The sequence below is a fragment of the Nematostella vectensis genome, chromosome 11 (genome assembly GCF_932526225.1).
Source record: "Nematostella vectensis chromosome 11, jaNemVect1.1, whole genome shotgun sequence".
In the NCBI taxonomy this organism is placed as follows: Eukaryota; Metazoa; Cnidaria; class Anthozoa; order Actiniaria; family Edwardsiidae; genus Nematostella; species Nematostella vectensis.
In genome coordinates, this window is record NC_064044.1 from 16,001,420 (window position 1) to 16,017,033 (window position 15,614).

General features: G+C 39.0%; 2 protein-coding genes and 1 long non-coding RNA gene across 6 annotated transcripts in view; 1 reads left to right on the forward strand and 2 right to left on the reverse strand.

Moving 5' to 3' along the window:
* LOC116612335 (U11/U12 small nuclear ribonucleoprotein 48 kDa protein) overlaps positions 1 to 7,792 on the forward strand; it is a 45,019-nt gene extending 37,227 nt beyond the window's left edge. The window contains exons 13-14 of one of the 4 annotated variants that reach the window (XR_007314258.1): positions 2,605 to 2,862; positions 5,776 to 5,794. Coding sequence is in view for 3 of the 4 variants with exons in the window: in XM_048734722.1 (XP_048590679.1) it covers positions 5,776 to 5,897; positions 6,387 to 6,452 (188 nt within the window). In the remaining variant the exon portion in view is untranslated. The other 3 variants (XM_048734724.1, XM_048734722.1, XM_048734723.1) reach the window with 3 other exon arrangements.
* Positions 7,793 to 8,227: 435 nt separating this feature from the next.
* On the reverse strand, positions 8,228 to 10,436 carry LOC116612336. The gene is made up of 2 exons (XR_004293860.2): positions 10,202 to 10,436; positions 8,228 to 8,693 (listed from the first exon to the last, which is right to left on the reverse strand). It is a non-coding gene; the product is annotated as an uncharacterized LOC116612336 (long non-coding RNA).
* Positions 10,437 to 11,506: 1,070 nt separating this feature from the next.
* Positions 11,507 to 15,581, reverse strand: LOC5504641 (ATPase inhibitor A, mitochondrial). Its single transcript, XM_001625497.3, has 4 exons — positions 15,432 to 15,581; positions 13,120 to 13,145; positions 12,571 to 12,634; positions 11,507 to 11,845 (listed from the first exon to the last, which is right to left on the reverse strand). Exons 1-4 carry the CDS (start codon positions 15,549 to 15,551, stop codon positions 11,690 to 11,692), a joined length of 366 nt encoding a protein of 121 aa, XP_001625547.1. The 5' UTR covers positions 15,552 to 15,581; the 3' UTR covers positions 11,507 to 11,689.
* Between the last annotated feature and the right edge of the window lie 33 nt (positions 15,582 to 15,614).

Sequence of the window (15,614 nt, forward strand, 5' to 3'; positions counted from 1 at the left end):
TTTGACTTAAAAATATCAAGAAATATAAGGAAATATACGGAAGAACAATAAGTCCGCTCCCCCCCCCCATTTTTAGACATTTGACTTAAAAATATCAAGAAATATAAGGAAATATACGGAAGAACAATAAGTCCGCCCCCCCCCCCCCATTTTTAGACATTTGACTTAAAAATATCAAGAAATATAAGGAAATATACGGAAGAACAATAAGTCCGCCCCCCCCCCCCCCCCATTTTTAGACATTTGGCTTAAAAATATCAATAAATATAAGGAAATATACGGAAGAACAATAAGTCCGCCCCCCCCCTTTTTCTTGAAACTTTTGCTTCGGCCCCCCCTTTTTTAAACATCTGGATCCGCCCCTGATCAATATTGGTATTATTCGTTTTCAACAGGGAATACGTTTTGATTTAGGTTTGTATTATATTTTTACTTAATCAAAGTAAAACTGAATCCCTAGGTGGCGAATTGAAAGTGACAATTTCTCTTTTTTGATAAACGAACAACAAAATTGCGTATATAGTAATGCAAATAATAATACAAAATGATGGAGGCTGGTCGCTTTAAAGAGGTCGGTTGCTTTATAAAGGTTAGTCGCTTTACGGAGGCTGGTCGCTTGGTAGAGGTATATCAAACAGCCTTTTATTTAGAGCCAGAGAGAAGTGGCCCCTAAATAGAGGTCTCACTCTTACTTGATGATTGGAATTCTAACGAGTCTACACAATCCCCTCGTATAGACATGCACGTATAACGCCATCTTAGCTTCTAATAGTTATATCAATTTTGATTTAAATACAGGATAACTATGAATGTACAACTTGCCCCTTTCACAACACACGTGGCTATGATAAGCGCCATGTATGCTATCAAAAAAAAGAGATAAATTAAAAACATTTGTCTAACAAGCGTTTGCAGACATCCCGAACTCAATAATTGACAGAGAAAAGCTTGCGAAACGTGGTTCAGATTAATTCTTAGGCTTGCTCTCTGAAAATGCCATGCAAGCCAAGGCGATAAATTCCCCTACTCTGTGAAGTTTATACTATACAACTATCTACTCTGACAGGAGCAAAAAAAAATGGCAAGGTTCAAATTGTAAGGTTGTGTTAGCTAACATCTGCTTGATTTTTTTTGTGTAATACAAAACAAAATAAGCTTCGGTACTTTTTGGTAGATAACCCGTTCTTGAGATATGATTCAGCAAAGTTGCCATAGATCATGAAAATGGTGTAATATGCTACTCTCGTGTCATGAACGGGCTCATATAGCCAGGAATTTCTTTTTTCAATTTTGGCTTTTACTCAAACTCGAATATTTCAAGTCATCCGCTGATAAACGCCGCGTGTAAATAAGCATGATTAGAAATAACACATACCATTTTATGGCCAAAGTATCTTCGCCTTTTACACCAGACTGTGAAAAGCGCTGGGAGACCAGTAGTACCAGACCCTAGCAGATTAGAGTCCACGCTACTATTACAAGCCAGTAACCGGTTGTGTTTACACAGGACTTCACATGAACAAACATCGATTTTGTTCAGAATTACCTTTATTAACACGTTTGTAATCTAGACTTCTCTGACTGATTCCATGCTATTTTATTCGTTATTTTCAGTGTTTCGAGGTATCGTGGTTTGTCAGTACGTTAATAATGTTGAAGTATCGATAGATGTGACGGTGTAAATTTATTACCACTCGACTTGTGAAATGAAAAAAAAATATGTTGATATAGAATACCTGCTACAATCTTAATGAAAAACTTTACAGAATAACAAAGACAAAAGTGCTGCATTTTACTCCACAAAGAATCATTTTATCTTTTTTCGAACTGATATATTTCTCTCACTGACAACTCTAAAACGGCGAACTTCTAAATGAGAACGCAATTATACGCAAATCTCCAGCATATTCTCGAGGTAATTCGATTAAGGGAATACTAAAATAAAAATAGTTAAAAAACATTTAAAATGTCTCAAGTTTTTTTAACAATATTGTTTCATCGATTTACTATGTCATCGATAAAGTCAACGCACATAAACTCGTTAAGGCGAAACCGTTCGAAGTTGATAAATACTAAACTAATTGCGAAGCAAAAGAGTGAAATTGTGAATAGCATCGCAAGAGCATTGCAACATCGCGTTTACCAAATCTGTTATATTTTGCGTGTGTTTCAGTACAGTATCTCTATAAGTGGCCTAAACTCCTCTAAAAACAAGTCGTTTTACCTAATCTTTCTCCGATTAGCTTTCAGAACTTTAGAACTTTCAAAACACAACTCCAATAATCTTGTTAGTATTGTAGCCCATGTAATGTGCCATCTAAAAGTGTTGTTTACCGAATAAGGGAATCGCCAGAACCCAGATAGATACAGATAGACCCTTTTTCCTGACGAACTCGAATAGACTTCTCTGTCTGTGATTCGATCTCCTTCACGGAATTATCAAAACTCGTCGTCACCCTTCACCCCCAACCCCTGGCTCACCGTGTTAATGAACCCCTCGAAGACGCCAAGAAGTTAGCCTTGCCGTTAAGTGCTGGTTCCTCAATATTTGATTTGACGTGTAAAAAGCTTTCTGACTTGAGTCATTTTGTATTCTTTTTATAGATTTATTATTTCCTTTATCCATCGAGTTGACGTGTTAATCTCTTCTGCCTGGAACCATTCTGTGTTCGTCTCGGATGTATCCTCTCCTAATATTTCATTTGACGTGTTAATCTTCCTGTCTCGTGTTTGTGTTCCATCTCACACGTACTCCTTCTTCCAATGTTTGATTGACATGCTGATCTTTTGTTCCTTGAATCATCTTTATCCTTATAAATATCCGTATTAGCCTTGTGGGTTGATCACGTGTATTAGCAAATGGTAAGAGAGGCCAATCACTCGGTCTTTTTACGCTCTCGCTCAATATCGAGTCACACAAAGTGATCATTTCCATCGGCTAAATCACGCAAGTAGCTGGGGTACTTTCAATCAATCGTTATCAGACTTCAATCGCGGATGGTAATTTTTTCCTCAAATACAAACAATAAAAGAAGAGTAGTTGACCGACATTTTCTTTAGGAAGAGCTAATTGTGTTGTCCAATAAACGATTCATACCTGACTCCAAAGAGGCACAGCCATGACTAGCGAGTGAGACATGACTAGCGAATGAGGCACAGCCATGACTAGCGAGTGAGACATGACTAGCGAATGAGGCACAGCCATGACTAGCGAGTGAGGAGAGTGTGCGATTGTATGAAGTATGTCCAATCAACCGTGGAGCATGTTTACACGCCCACACATAACAACGATGGAAACCCCTGAAAGGGCATGAAGGCGTGACTACGCTTCTGATGGAAATCCATATGAGGGCGGGTAGGGGTGACTACGCTTCTGATGGAAATCCATATGAGAGCGGGTAGGGGTGACTACGCTTCTGATGGAAATCCATATGACGGCGGGTAGGGGTGACTTTAAAAAGGTGAATTCAGAGAATGAGGCAACCTAGCCCGCTTACCTTGACATTTCAAATGGTCCGTCTTGCAATATATTCAACGCGCTTTTATTGAACTCTATGGGGATTAGCCGAACTGTATTCCATTTTCCTGAATTGCGATCATAAGATACGGAGTCTAGTGCTTGAAGCACCTGCTCAGGAAAATGAAAAGAGCTTAATGCATGCACTATACGCCTGTTTAGAAAGAAGCTGGCGAAAGAGACTATTTTCTCGTCATTAAAGGAATTACCGGGGATACTCGGGGAAAACTGGTTTTCAAGAAAAGCCTAACTTTATAAAGTCAACACTTCATTCAATGCTTTTGTTGTTGTTTTGTTTTTTTTTTTGCAAATTTTCTTGTAAATTGTCGCGGCTTCTGTGTATTTTCGTATTATGGTATTATTAGGAAGATTGCCGCATTTCGCTCGTAGGTTTTGCAATTACCATGGGCGCACGCACGGAACCTGATAAGTAACCGATAATTCAAGTTTCCGTGAAGCGAGTAGCAGGATGTTGGAAATCGGTATTTCTTTATAGTGAAAATAAAAAAACTGGAAAATTATCATCTAAATTAGACTTATCCAAAGTAACAATTAACTCACCCTCAGATCACTTACTTTAATTGAGTAAACTAGTGAAGATAAGACATAAAATTTTCTTATCTTAGTAAAGTATTGCAATTTTTTTTCAAAAGGTTTCTAAACTACAGTTTAGCATCTCGTACATGACATACCTCCAGCTGCTGCAAGTGTGGTCCTTGCTTTCCAATGCTTTCTTTGTCTCACTTTGTCTCACTAGCCCTAGAGCATCTACGCTGGTAAACGCTCGCGTTGTAAAACAGTAACGTGTTCCGATCGAATAGTCATTTCCTACCGCGTATTTGCATTTCGCCGGCTATTAACGCAGATTGTGCTGTTAGCACAGCGTGGATGACATTAAATCCCTGCCAAGCTCTCGTCATTTAAGGAAATTCATCAGCTCTGGACTCACTTTATTTAGTGTTGTCAAAAGAGCTACCGGCAGCGCTCGGTACAATACGGTTTTATTAGTGTACAATAGGGTGTCGATCGCTTACAAATATAGGACAGCTTTACTCGGCAAACATCATAGCCGCTGGAACAAATATCACAAATTTCTAGACAGTAGGATACAGAATGAAACCAGTGAATTCTTTCTATTTGGAATACTGAGACAAATGCATGACCTCCTGCCTCTGGAGCATTTTTCTCAGATTATTGAGAATTAATGTGCTACATTTTCGCCTGATTAATATGTCTTCTTGAAATAATATCAATATTATCAAAACACGGTGCAATATTTGTGTTCTTGTATCCGTTTTTATACCTTCTTCAACTCAAATAATGTTCTAGCGCGTAAAATTAACGAGGCTGTGTTGACAGAAGCAATGGATGATAAGGGAGACATGAAGCACGCCCCGCTAACCAAGTCTCGCCTGAGAGAGCCTCGAAAACCCCTATCCATAGCCTTTATGCAGTGACTCAATTATAATATATAAGCTAATGGCTATCTAAATTTAAATGTGTTATAAGGGCTTTCGGCCACTATAAAGAAAAGATAAGAGATATCGCACTTGTCTTGCTCGATTTGTGTCACAATCACACTTTAATACTATTAAAAAATAATCAGCTTTGCCAAATATCGAAGCCTAATGGTATCGAAGACTGATCTTAATTTGGGCGTAGCAAGTGATATCAGGAGCTGATCTAGTTATATCAGGAGCTGATCTAGTTATATCAGGAACTGATCTAGTTATATCAGGAGCTGATCTAGTTATATCAGTAGCTGATCTAGTTATATCAGTAGCTGATCTAGTTATATCAGTAGCTGATCTAGTTATATCAGTAGCTGATCTTATCAGGAGCTAACCTAGTTATATCAGGAGCTGATCTAATTATATCAGGAGCTGATCTAGTTATATCAGGAGCTGACCTAGTTATATCAGGAGCTGATCTAGTTATATCAGGAGCTGATCTAGTTATATCAGGAGCTGATCTAGTTATATCAGGAGCTGATCTAGTTATATCAGGAGCTGATCCAGGGGGGTGGATCCATGGGGCAATAGGTGCACAAGCGCAATGGTAGATCTAAAATCGATTTACAAAACTTTTAAGTATTAAAATACTTGAAGCCATGTAACATTGTTTTCACCGATGACGCACAAATAACTAATTGGACTAGCTTGATATATTGGTTTTCCTTACATCACTTTTTTCCCCTAAAGAAAAAAGAATACTTGACCCTTCTCCACTCAAACACTTTCTCTTTGTATATTCTAAAGAGGGCAAATCCGACAGTGCCAAGTCCCAACTGGAGGCTTTGGCAGAACTACGAGATTACAAAAGACGGCGGCAAAGCTACCGGGCTAAGAATGTCCACGTGACCAAGAGGTCGGCAGTGGAGGTAGGCATGCTTGACCACACCCTACTAGCATGGACACAATAGGGCACTTACGCTAAGAGATCACGTGACGGTTTGGGTGGCAAACTAGGCACAATTGCAACAACAAAAAGCAACGTATTCAGCGCTTACGAAAAAAGCCACAATTCTTTTTTTCAGAAAGGGTTTAGTTTCATTTAAAGATTTTATTTTTTCGTCGTCGTCTGGTGTGACGGGCGCGGTCTTTTCTTATTTTTTTTGTTCAATCATTTTGTTTTGAATTTGGGCCTTTGAAACAGGCCCATCTTTGACACACTCTCAGACCTACAAACACACATAACTAAATGATATAACTACACAGCCTTCAAGGAAGGTGTTAGCAAGTTCTTTATATAGACGAGGGGAATTGGGGGGGAGCCGCATCCTACTTAGTCTCTGGAATCCCCTCTAGGGTATTCATAAAACCTGTTTGGAAACCAGCCTTTGAATGTTTTCTTCCATTTTCTTTCCCAGGTAATGCGTGACCTGATAGAGACTCAGATGAAGATGTTGGAGGAACAGTTAGCAGATGGGCACTGATCATTAGAAGAGTGAGATCATCAAGAAAGCACATGACACTAGCATGAGGAGCCTTGACGAGAACCTTCAGAACAGATAGAAACCAGCAGGCCCATGTCAACATGTCAAAGTGGTTACCAGGGGCAACTGAGTTGTTAGACCCCCCACAGTTAATCGGTGGTTGCTTTTTGGGCATTTGGCTAACAACTAGGTTGCCGAACCACTCAATACAGCCAAGACAGCCAAAGTCCTGTAAATCTGGTTTTATGTTTAGTGTGGGTTTTAAGCATGTGACCATAGCATATATCTGCCAATTTCCTCACCCAGGGGGGTGCAGGGGGTGCGAATGCACCCACCCCCCCACCACAACCGCCAAAGGTCCACTTTCGGTTATCAATATATGTGCTATTTATAGACAAAACTATAAAGCATAAGATAGATCAGTCTGGTATATAGCCAAATCCGACAATAGACATCCAGTAAAAAACTGCAAAGGCATAAAAAAATCTTTTTTTTGTTTTTTTTTTTAGGGGTTATCAGATTTTTATCCGAGAACTCCCCCCCCCCCCCTCCCCTCGGAAAAAAGGTCCACTGTTTTGGATTTCGAATCCCTCCCTCCAGAAAAAATTCTGGGTCTGGGGTTGTAAACAGTGTCTAGATTCCTTTCAGGAAAATTGGCATCAACACATAAGATATCTCCGAAAGTAATACAAAATTGCGATTGTATTCAATAATAAAAATATTTTTCAAATAATTTGAGAATCTTGGCCTAAGGGATCTAGCGCCCAGCGAAATACAGAGAAAAGAGGCCTCTGCTTGCAGGCACAAGATATAAATTTCAAATTGTCATCGGAAACATATTCGGAACAGAATCAGACCTTCACTGGAATGTCTTTGGTTTTGCTGCAAAATGTCCTGTAAAAAGCCAAAGTACAGGTTAAAAGCCAAAGTTGCAGGTTTAATGACACCCATGGAGTTGTGGTGTCCTGAAGATAAAGTTGTTCATATACATGCTAAGGGAATTTAATATCACTATGCAAGATAGAAAGAGCCTAAACCAAGAGACAAAGGGATTGATCAGAGAGCAAAATGTTCTCAGCCCCCCCTTTGTGTCAAACCTTGTATTAAAATTTCATTCTCAAGAGCAACTCAATTTTCCACTGCCCCTGTTTGAATACCCAATAAGTTATTAACTTACCTAACATGTATTGGCAAATTGTATTGACATGTTGGACCTAGCTTCTTGTCTATCAAGAAGATTCATTGATGAACAGTTGAAGGCAAAACTGTACTACTTTGCAGTAAATGGTTGACTGATTTTCAATATTTTTTTAGATTTTAATAAAAAAAATAAATTACTACTGCATCCCATTAATTTAATTAATTTATTCTTTTGCATTCATGCTGAACAAATAAGGTGTTAATGTAGATTAGATAGTATTAAATTACTGCTACGCCTTTGTGATTAATATTTGACTCATTCCTAAACATTCCACATAACAAAACATGCCACAAATTGTTAAAAGGATGAAAGCAAGAAATGTTGCTGCTGGTACACTGACCCGGCATTTCCCATGAGTGTGAAATAGAAACTAGACCCAAATATAGAGAGCAAACTGCTTTCCAAGGGAATGCACATGGGTGCAGGATTACCAAAGAATATTTGTTTTCAACATGATACCTATGACAGCAACCCCCCCACCCCCCCCCCCCCCCCACACCCCATCCTAACCAATCATGGATATGTGCCTGCTTTCACGTATCTTACTTAAATAGTGATAGAAAATAGATAACTGTTCACCTAATACTCATTATATTTTATTTTTGTACATTGGAATATTTACAAAGAAGGGTTGAATGCCTTCACAACCACGTCGTACAGCAACTGTCATCAAATATCTGTATATAGAAATGTTCTGGACACCACAAACGTGTTATTTTAATAAAAGGCGGCATAAACTTGTCACTATAGGACATAAACACTTCTCACTTCACCAGAGTCTAATAAATAACAGTTTCAACGAACTATTGTAAATAAACTCTATGTTGGGCCAGTTTGTGCCTCAGGACCTGTGGTCCCTGGTTGTGTCTCGCCTGAAGTTGAAGCACCAAAGTTCATACTGTCCAGGACTTCTGATAATCCAGCAGTGCTCACTTGCATATATTGGGCTGACATAACATCTGGCATAGCATTTCTTCTGCCTGTACGACCGGTCCGGACGAAATCCTGCAGCGCTACCTGACATTCAGCCATGTCTGGCACTGGGGACAAAAACATCATGTTACAAGGCGATATTTACTTAATATAATGTCAAATCTCAGGATATCAGGACACCTCCTTCCCCAAGACTCTCAAACCCTAAAAAGCAATAATAACAGTAACATTCAAATCAATCTTCTTATACTCAAAGTTAATGAGTATAAGTGAAGACTGCTGAGGTAAATGAACTTATAGACCATATTATCTTGCCTATGCTGATCAGCACTAAGAGAAAATTAATAAGAACTTTAAGCAGCCAATGGCCAAAAAACTTGCACGAACATAATTTCTACCATTTTTGATAGTTTTAGGGTATAGCTTTTGGTATATGTTGAAACTAGATCAATAATGTTTGCCCCACTGCAGCCACGTACATAGGGGGGGGGGGGGGGTGCATGTGGGAGCTTTCACACCCATTGATGGAAATTGCTTGATATATTGATATTTTCTCTTTACCCTGCAAAATCAAAAAAATCTTGTCCATATATTGCATTTGTCCACATATTGCATTTGTCCATATATTGCTTACATGGTAGCCCGACGGAAAAAGAAAAAAAGACTTGGAGGCGGTCAGTGGAAAAGGAAAGAGCAGAGGCAGGATGGAACTCTTGGGAGGCAAGGGTGGCAGCTCGTGATTGGCCCAAAAGGAGGAGATTAAGGCCTTATGCACAACTGAGCGCAAAGAGGATAGGTGAGGTGATTGCTTGCATTTGGTTTTGTTGGTTTTACCATAGCACCTTCAAGCTGATGTTACTAGACTAGTGGAGTCCATACTTACTAAAATATATGAGATATTTAAGTGTCTTTCTTTGGTCATTTGTAACTTATTTTTATTTTTCTAAGCGCAATTCTAGTTGTTTCAGAAATGATATAAAGTCCAATTGGGGTCATTTTGATTTATTTGGGAGGATTGAGCACCATGAAGTACTTGTTTAAACCTCGCTAGCTGTATGTTGTACAACAGGAGACTGGTTGTTTTTTTAATGAACCAAACAATAAAGGTAGCCGCCATCTTTAGCTTGCATAAATAATCATAGCCAAAAGGTAAACAGATATTTGTACTTCGAGTTACTACAGCTTATGTGTTTACGTTGCACACAGTGTTTTTATATACAATAGTCGACCATTCCAGATCATAACAAATATGGTTTATATTCGTCAACAACTTTAGATCTCGTTTCAACTTCATTACTAAACAACAACAGAGCGCTAATTGTCTGCATTTTAGCAACGACAAAACCGGATATACCAAAGAAATTGAAGGTAAAACCTATGCTTTGTAGCACTAGAAAGCCTAGAAAAAATATAAAATGACAAAAACAAACTAGTAGTACATAAAAATCGCACCGTATAAAAATGTATAAGTAAAAACTTTTGTCATCGAACACTTCATCGCATATGCGAATCGGGGACGTTAGCGCTTCCGATTGCATTACTTATTTCACGTCCGTTCTTTTGAGACAGAATCGAACTTCAATACTTCATATAAGCTAAGCCTACGTCCTTTTACCTTTTTCTCCCGTCGTCGAAATGTTTTATTCTTGGTGTCCTCCGTTTTGTGCTCGTTGTCTTTTGTACCTCACCAACACTCGTGTGTCAACTCAAGACTTCACGTGATGGCATGACGTCACATAAATAGGCACGCGCTGCAGAGGTAGCTGCATTTAGTGTTTTAGGAAATTGTCGCGTGGTCGAAATGGGCGGAAAATGGGTTCGCTACTGAAACCGGAATTCGCCCTTAGTTTCGTCCGGATAAACGGGATATGACTTTCTGTGATGATTCGAATAAGCACCAGGGGCTTTCATTTCGGCGGAAAATACAAAACTTTATATTTGATAAACTGACAATAAAAATGTTGTTAGAACATCCATGGAGGGGATTTCATTGTACAATATCTTTGTAATGTCAAAATGTCAATGCGAGCTAAATAAAATGAACATTTACACCGCAAGTGGTGTTTTTCTTGGAATATGTTTAGGGGCAGGGGAGAAAATTCGAGGTCGCGCTTATTTAAAGGAGGGCGCTTACCCGAATCATTACGGTATCGGGACCAGACTGGAACAGGTTTCGAGAAAAAAAAAAAAAAAAAAAAAACAAGAAAAAAAAAAACGTGACCCCTTGGCGGCCAAAAAGTGGGTAATCTCATATAAAGGAATCTTCAAATACTATGTTTTTTTCCACGTTACCCTACTGCGCATAACCAATCCTGTGTACGCGCCTGGAGGTTTGTGCGTAGCTCGAACGCATGACCCGGTTTTCGTGACAGTCCGGACAGCTACCTCAAGAGACTCACGACCTACGGCGTGCCTCGCCTGACTGAGCTAAGGTTCGACTTTAGAGCGTTTTTTTATAGCGGTTTTTTTTTGCATGAAACTATTAAATTAATTTTTGTTTTTCAATATCAATTCTTAATGGCAATACATTCGCATACTTCGCGCCTTTTCCAAGTATTCATATTTTCGTTTACGGATTCGCTCGTCAGTGCAAATGGCGAATGATAAATGGCTTATTAGTACTAATTATTCGTAAAATTAAAGCAGCTAAAAAAGTCCAGCAATGTCAAAGTCAAGCATTTTGATTTATCCATATTCTTCGAGACGCATGGTTACTTTCGGTCATCGTAGAACTGCCATTTGCCAATCGCAATTTGCCATTTGCACTGACAACTTTTATGGAAATAGGTGTATAATGGTTATATAATGGATTTACGATTTTACCAGACGACGGGGAGTAGGGGGTTGCCTGGGGCACCTTGAGATCTAGACCTGTTCATCGTGGGAGTTGAGGGGAAGAAAATGAAAATTAAAAGAAAAGTAAACACCTATCAGCTTTAATGCCACAGCATAAACACACAAAACAGTTATTGCTCTGAAGCTAGAGCCCATGCAAGTAATACAATAAACTCCCTAATGAAATCTCTAATTTCATCTTAACAACTGTTATTGTCAGGACAACAGGGAGATTTTACAGTTTTATCAGCATTGAAAAAAGGTGTCGCTAGTCGGAGTCGCTCCCGCTGCCGTCCTTCTTCTCGTACGACTTGAGGGCCTCCTTGTGACGGCGGATGGCTTCCTCGTGGTGCTCGATTTCCTGCTTGTGGGTGGCGATCAAGTGTTCTTGGTGCTCTTTCAAAGCTGCCAGCTGCTGGGCTTGCTGCATAGGATACAAACAGTCAACATCTTAGTTTGAGGAAAATATTCATAGTGTTATCGTTTGAATTTTTTATGACCATCAAAGGCTCCCTTAACACACGACAAGGTTTTAAAATGAGATGGAAGCACAGTTACTTGTTCATAGAATCCTGGGCATGCCCAATAGTGTCATCCCAAGGTTCAATAAAAGCATGCAAAGGAGGCAGTTTTAAAATTGAAAACCTCAGCATCACAGAGCAGATAGCTCGGAATAGTGTGGGGAGGGGGGCACCATACAAAGACAATATAAAGAAAATATTGGGCAACAGCCATGCCCCTTGGTTCTTATATATATTTTTAAAATATGGTGGGGCACGTGGCCCCAGTTATCCATCAGCCCTGCTTTAATTTCAGAGCTTTTTTACTTTTTTAGGCATTTATTGCTTCCCTAAAAAATAAAATGTTAAGCTTTGAAATACAGAAGTTATTAGAAATCCACAGGGTTTGTTGAGTGATGAATAATGCTAAAACTCTCCTTAAAAGGTTATTTGTTGAGTCCTCACATGTCCTTCATATCGCTTTGGGAGTGTACCTTGCTAACTCAAAATGACTTCCAAGCCCTCATTACCTGATCCTAAGGGCATTGATTTTGCTGTTATTGTCGTTCTATTATATCAGGAAACGATCCTGTGTCCCGGCAGTTCAAAGGTTAATCAATGAAAACCATACAAAAGGTGTTCCACTTACCATTTGCCTAAAGTACTGTTCTTCATGGGCTTGTTCCATCTTACCAAACGCCCCACCTGCACTCCTGCATATAAAGGGTAAGGCTACTTAGACATGACATATGACTAAGTCACATGCTTGAGTGCACAAATGCATAGCAGGGAAAAGATCACAAGATTCTAAGGTGTCTAGCTTGCTGTATATAGCTCCAAATTAGGGTAACTTTGTGACACTGCAACTCAAACAATGGCACAAAGTTTGATATTTCATCAAGGCAAAAGTGTGTAGCTTCATTCACAAGTTTCATCACAGAGAACAAAAATCAAGTAGTGAACGTAAGCTTCACTATTATTAAATATAGTGACCCTAAGGAGGTCTAGTTGCAGGTGTGTTTTAGTTACTAGATCGTGTCATCTTTTGATCAATTATACAGTCATTAGCTTCCTTTCAGTCCTGCTATAAGGACGTAAACTATTTTTTTTTAAATATTAATCTCTGACTACATCATATCTCTTTTTTTCTTCTACAAAACTAAAAATAAGTGCAGTACACAAGTGCATACTAACAAACCTGATATTTCCACCAGATCCTCCACCCTGAGGACACAAACAAACACACATTGAAATTATAACAAACATATGACATGTTGTCTCCTAGGACTTCAAGGTTTACTAAATTGGGATGTGTTGCTATCTGTTTTATCCAAGTTAACGGCATGGTTCAGGAAGACAAACTAAGGTTATGTTGGCGTTTTTGACTGCAAATACATTCTAGACATTGTTGAATTGACTGTTTCAATGAACACAGAATGTGATTTGACATGATTTTCATTACAGTAGCTGCAAAAGTATGTTTTAAAAAATCTGATTGCTCAAAACAAGAGGAACAACATAACAAATGAAGCACTGTTACATTTAATGCAGAGGTAGCCCAAGCTCTTTATTTGTCCCTTTTGATTTTACGGTAAACATAGGGCGAAAAACATAATTAGTGAAAAATAAAAAACAAATTGTTGAAAAGACGTGTGTAGTCTAGTGTTGTGTTTATGTTTTCTTTTTGCATGTTCTTTGGCCGTATTAAAGCGCCTTTTTCAAGATTCAGAATTCACGATTTGAAATTTTGAATAAACGAAGTGAAAGGTAGGAAACTAATTTTGGACATACCCTACATACCTCACGACGACAAAAGAGAAAATTTTTGCTAGGACTAGGATTCCCTGGCAGGGGAATCGTGTGCAAAATTTGCTCACTAATTTCGACACTCCCTCCCACGGCAAGGACCTCTTTGGCTCTTGCCAAATCCACAGGTGCATGGGCATGATTTTGCACTAGCAGAGACGAGGCAATTTTGACGGTTGCCAAATTCATTGTTGGCAAGCATATTACGATGACAAAAAAAAGAATTTTCTGACGGACTCCTCTGCAATGGAAAATCGTGTGGCGCTGAGGTTTAAGCTGGTTGGACTCCAACTATCTGTGAGGATGTCGCCCTGATTTGAGCGCAATTTAGCGGGAGGAAGTGCATTTTTGAGGACGGAACGTGAGGTATGTCCAAAATTAGTTTCCTACCTTTTACTTTGTTCATTTAAAATTTCAAACCGTGAATCTGGAATCTTGGAATAGGCGCTTTAATACGGCCAAAGAACACGCAAAAAGTAAACATAAACACAACACTATACTACACACGTCTTTCCAACAAGTTGTTTTTTATTTTTCACTAATTCACTAACAGGGACAAATAAAGAGCTTGGGCTACCTGTGGTAGAGGCTGGAAACGAATTAATATAGCCTGAGTATCTGGCGATTTTATTTTTCAAAAGTCAGAGAGGAAAAATAAAAGTACGCCTGACACAAATACTAGACAAGATGCCTGCCGCCCCTTTTAAGGCCACTGTCAAAATACGTCGGCTGTCAATTTTCCAATGATTCGCGTGGTGGCACAATCAAATGCCCAAATCAAATTATATTCATGTAAAACAAAGCTACATTGGTGTTATATGCAAAGGTAATAATTTTAGTAACTACGAACCCCGGTGAGGGTAACTTTATACTAAATAATTTTAAACGCAAAGATAGTTCACGGCTCAGGAGATTTAAGTATATCTACGATTTAAGTATATGACTGCAGATCCACACATCACTAAATTACTACAGGATATTCACATCACCAATTTACTACAGGCTCTTTCTTCTAAATAGACAAACCGCTGCTTGAACACAAATGCCATTATTTGATAAGCTCACTCAATCAACAACTCGGGAGAAGTGCCGCAAACAATCCCAAGCATTCTTTGTGCTCTCACAGACGAATTTCTCGAATATTCGGCACCTGGTCAGTCTAAAAAATTTATAGCTACGACTAATGATGTCTGTTGTAATAACCAGCTTCTATGACATCCAGCGCCTTTGATATAACTAGTAGATCTTCGCTTCGAAAAACGATACCAATGAGAAATAAACACACGCAATAACCGGCCTTGGCAAAACATTTGAACATCTAACCTGAGTATCAGGCGGAATTTTTCCGAAGAAAATGAAGAGAGGAAAATATTTTCATATTTATCTATCCAAAACCATGTAGCATTGTTAAGAAATTAAAGGCGAAATGCTGGACACACCATAATAAAGAAATTAGATTCGACACTTAGAAAAAAATTCAAGCGAACGAACCTCACGGGAGCGATTGTCAAAACACATTTGCTGAAGCCTAATAAAAAAGCAAAACAGTATTTAAAACCGACGAAATACTAGACAATACGCAATATGAAATGATAACTGGCGTGTCTTGTTTTTTTTTGCACACCATTGAACCACCAACACAGGACGGACGTAAAAATGCCATTACTCAGGATTAAACACTACGAAAAATGTATCAGAAAGTACCTTGCCAGCTCCACTTCCTGGTTCGCCGATGCACATCATTCTGACAGCAGAGACTACGGGACTACGAACTCCCAAAACACGAGCCGAAACACAGGGAAGAACTCGCTTCATCGCCGCCATCTTGAACCCAACGGTGCATGCGCACGGTCCCTAGACCCAGTTCTCGCTCTACCCTCCACCATT

What these genes read in the sequence shown, in the direction of transcription:
- LOC5504641 (XM_001625497.3), bottom strand. Translation starts at nt 15,551, where the DNA reads ATGGCGGCGATGAAGCGAGTTCTTCCCTGTGTTTCGGCTCGTGTTTTG. An exon ending in GGATCTGGTGGAAATATCAG is followed by an intron (nt 12,635 to 13,119) that starts GTTTGTTAGTAT and finishes CTTTATATGCAG; the next exon opens with GAGTGCAGGTGGGGCGTTTG. An exon ending in AACAGTACTTTAGGCAAATG is followed by an intron (nt 11,846 to 12,570) that starts GTAAGTGGAACA and finishes TATCCTATGCAG; the next exon opens with CAAGCCCAGCAGCTGGCAGC.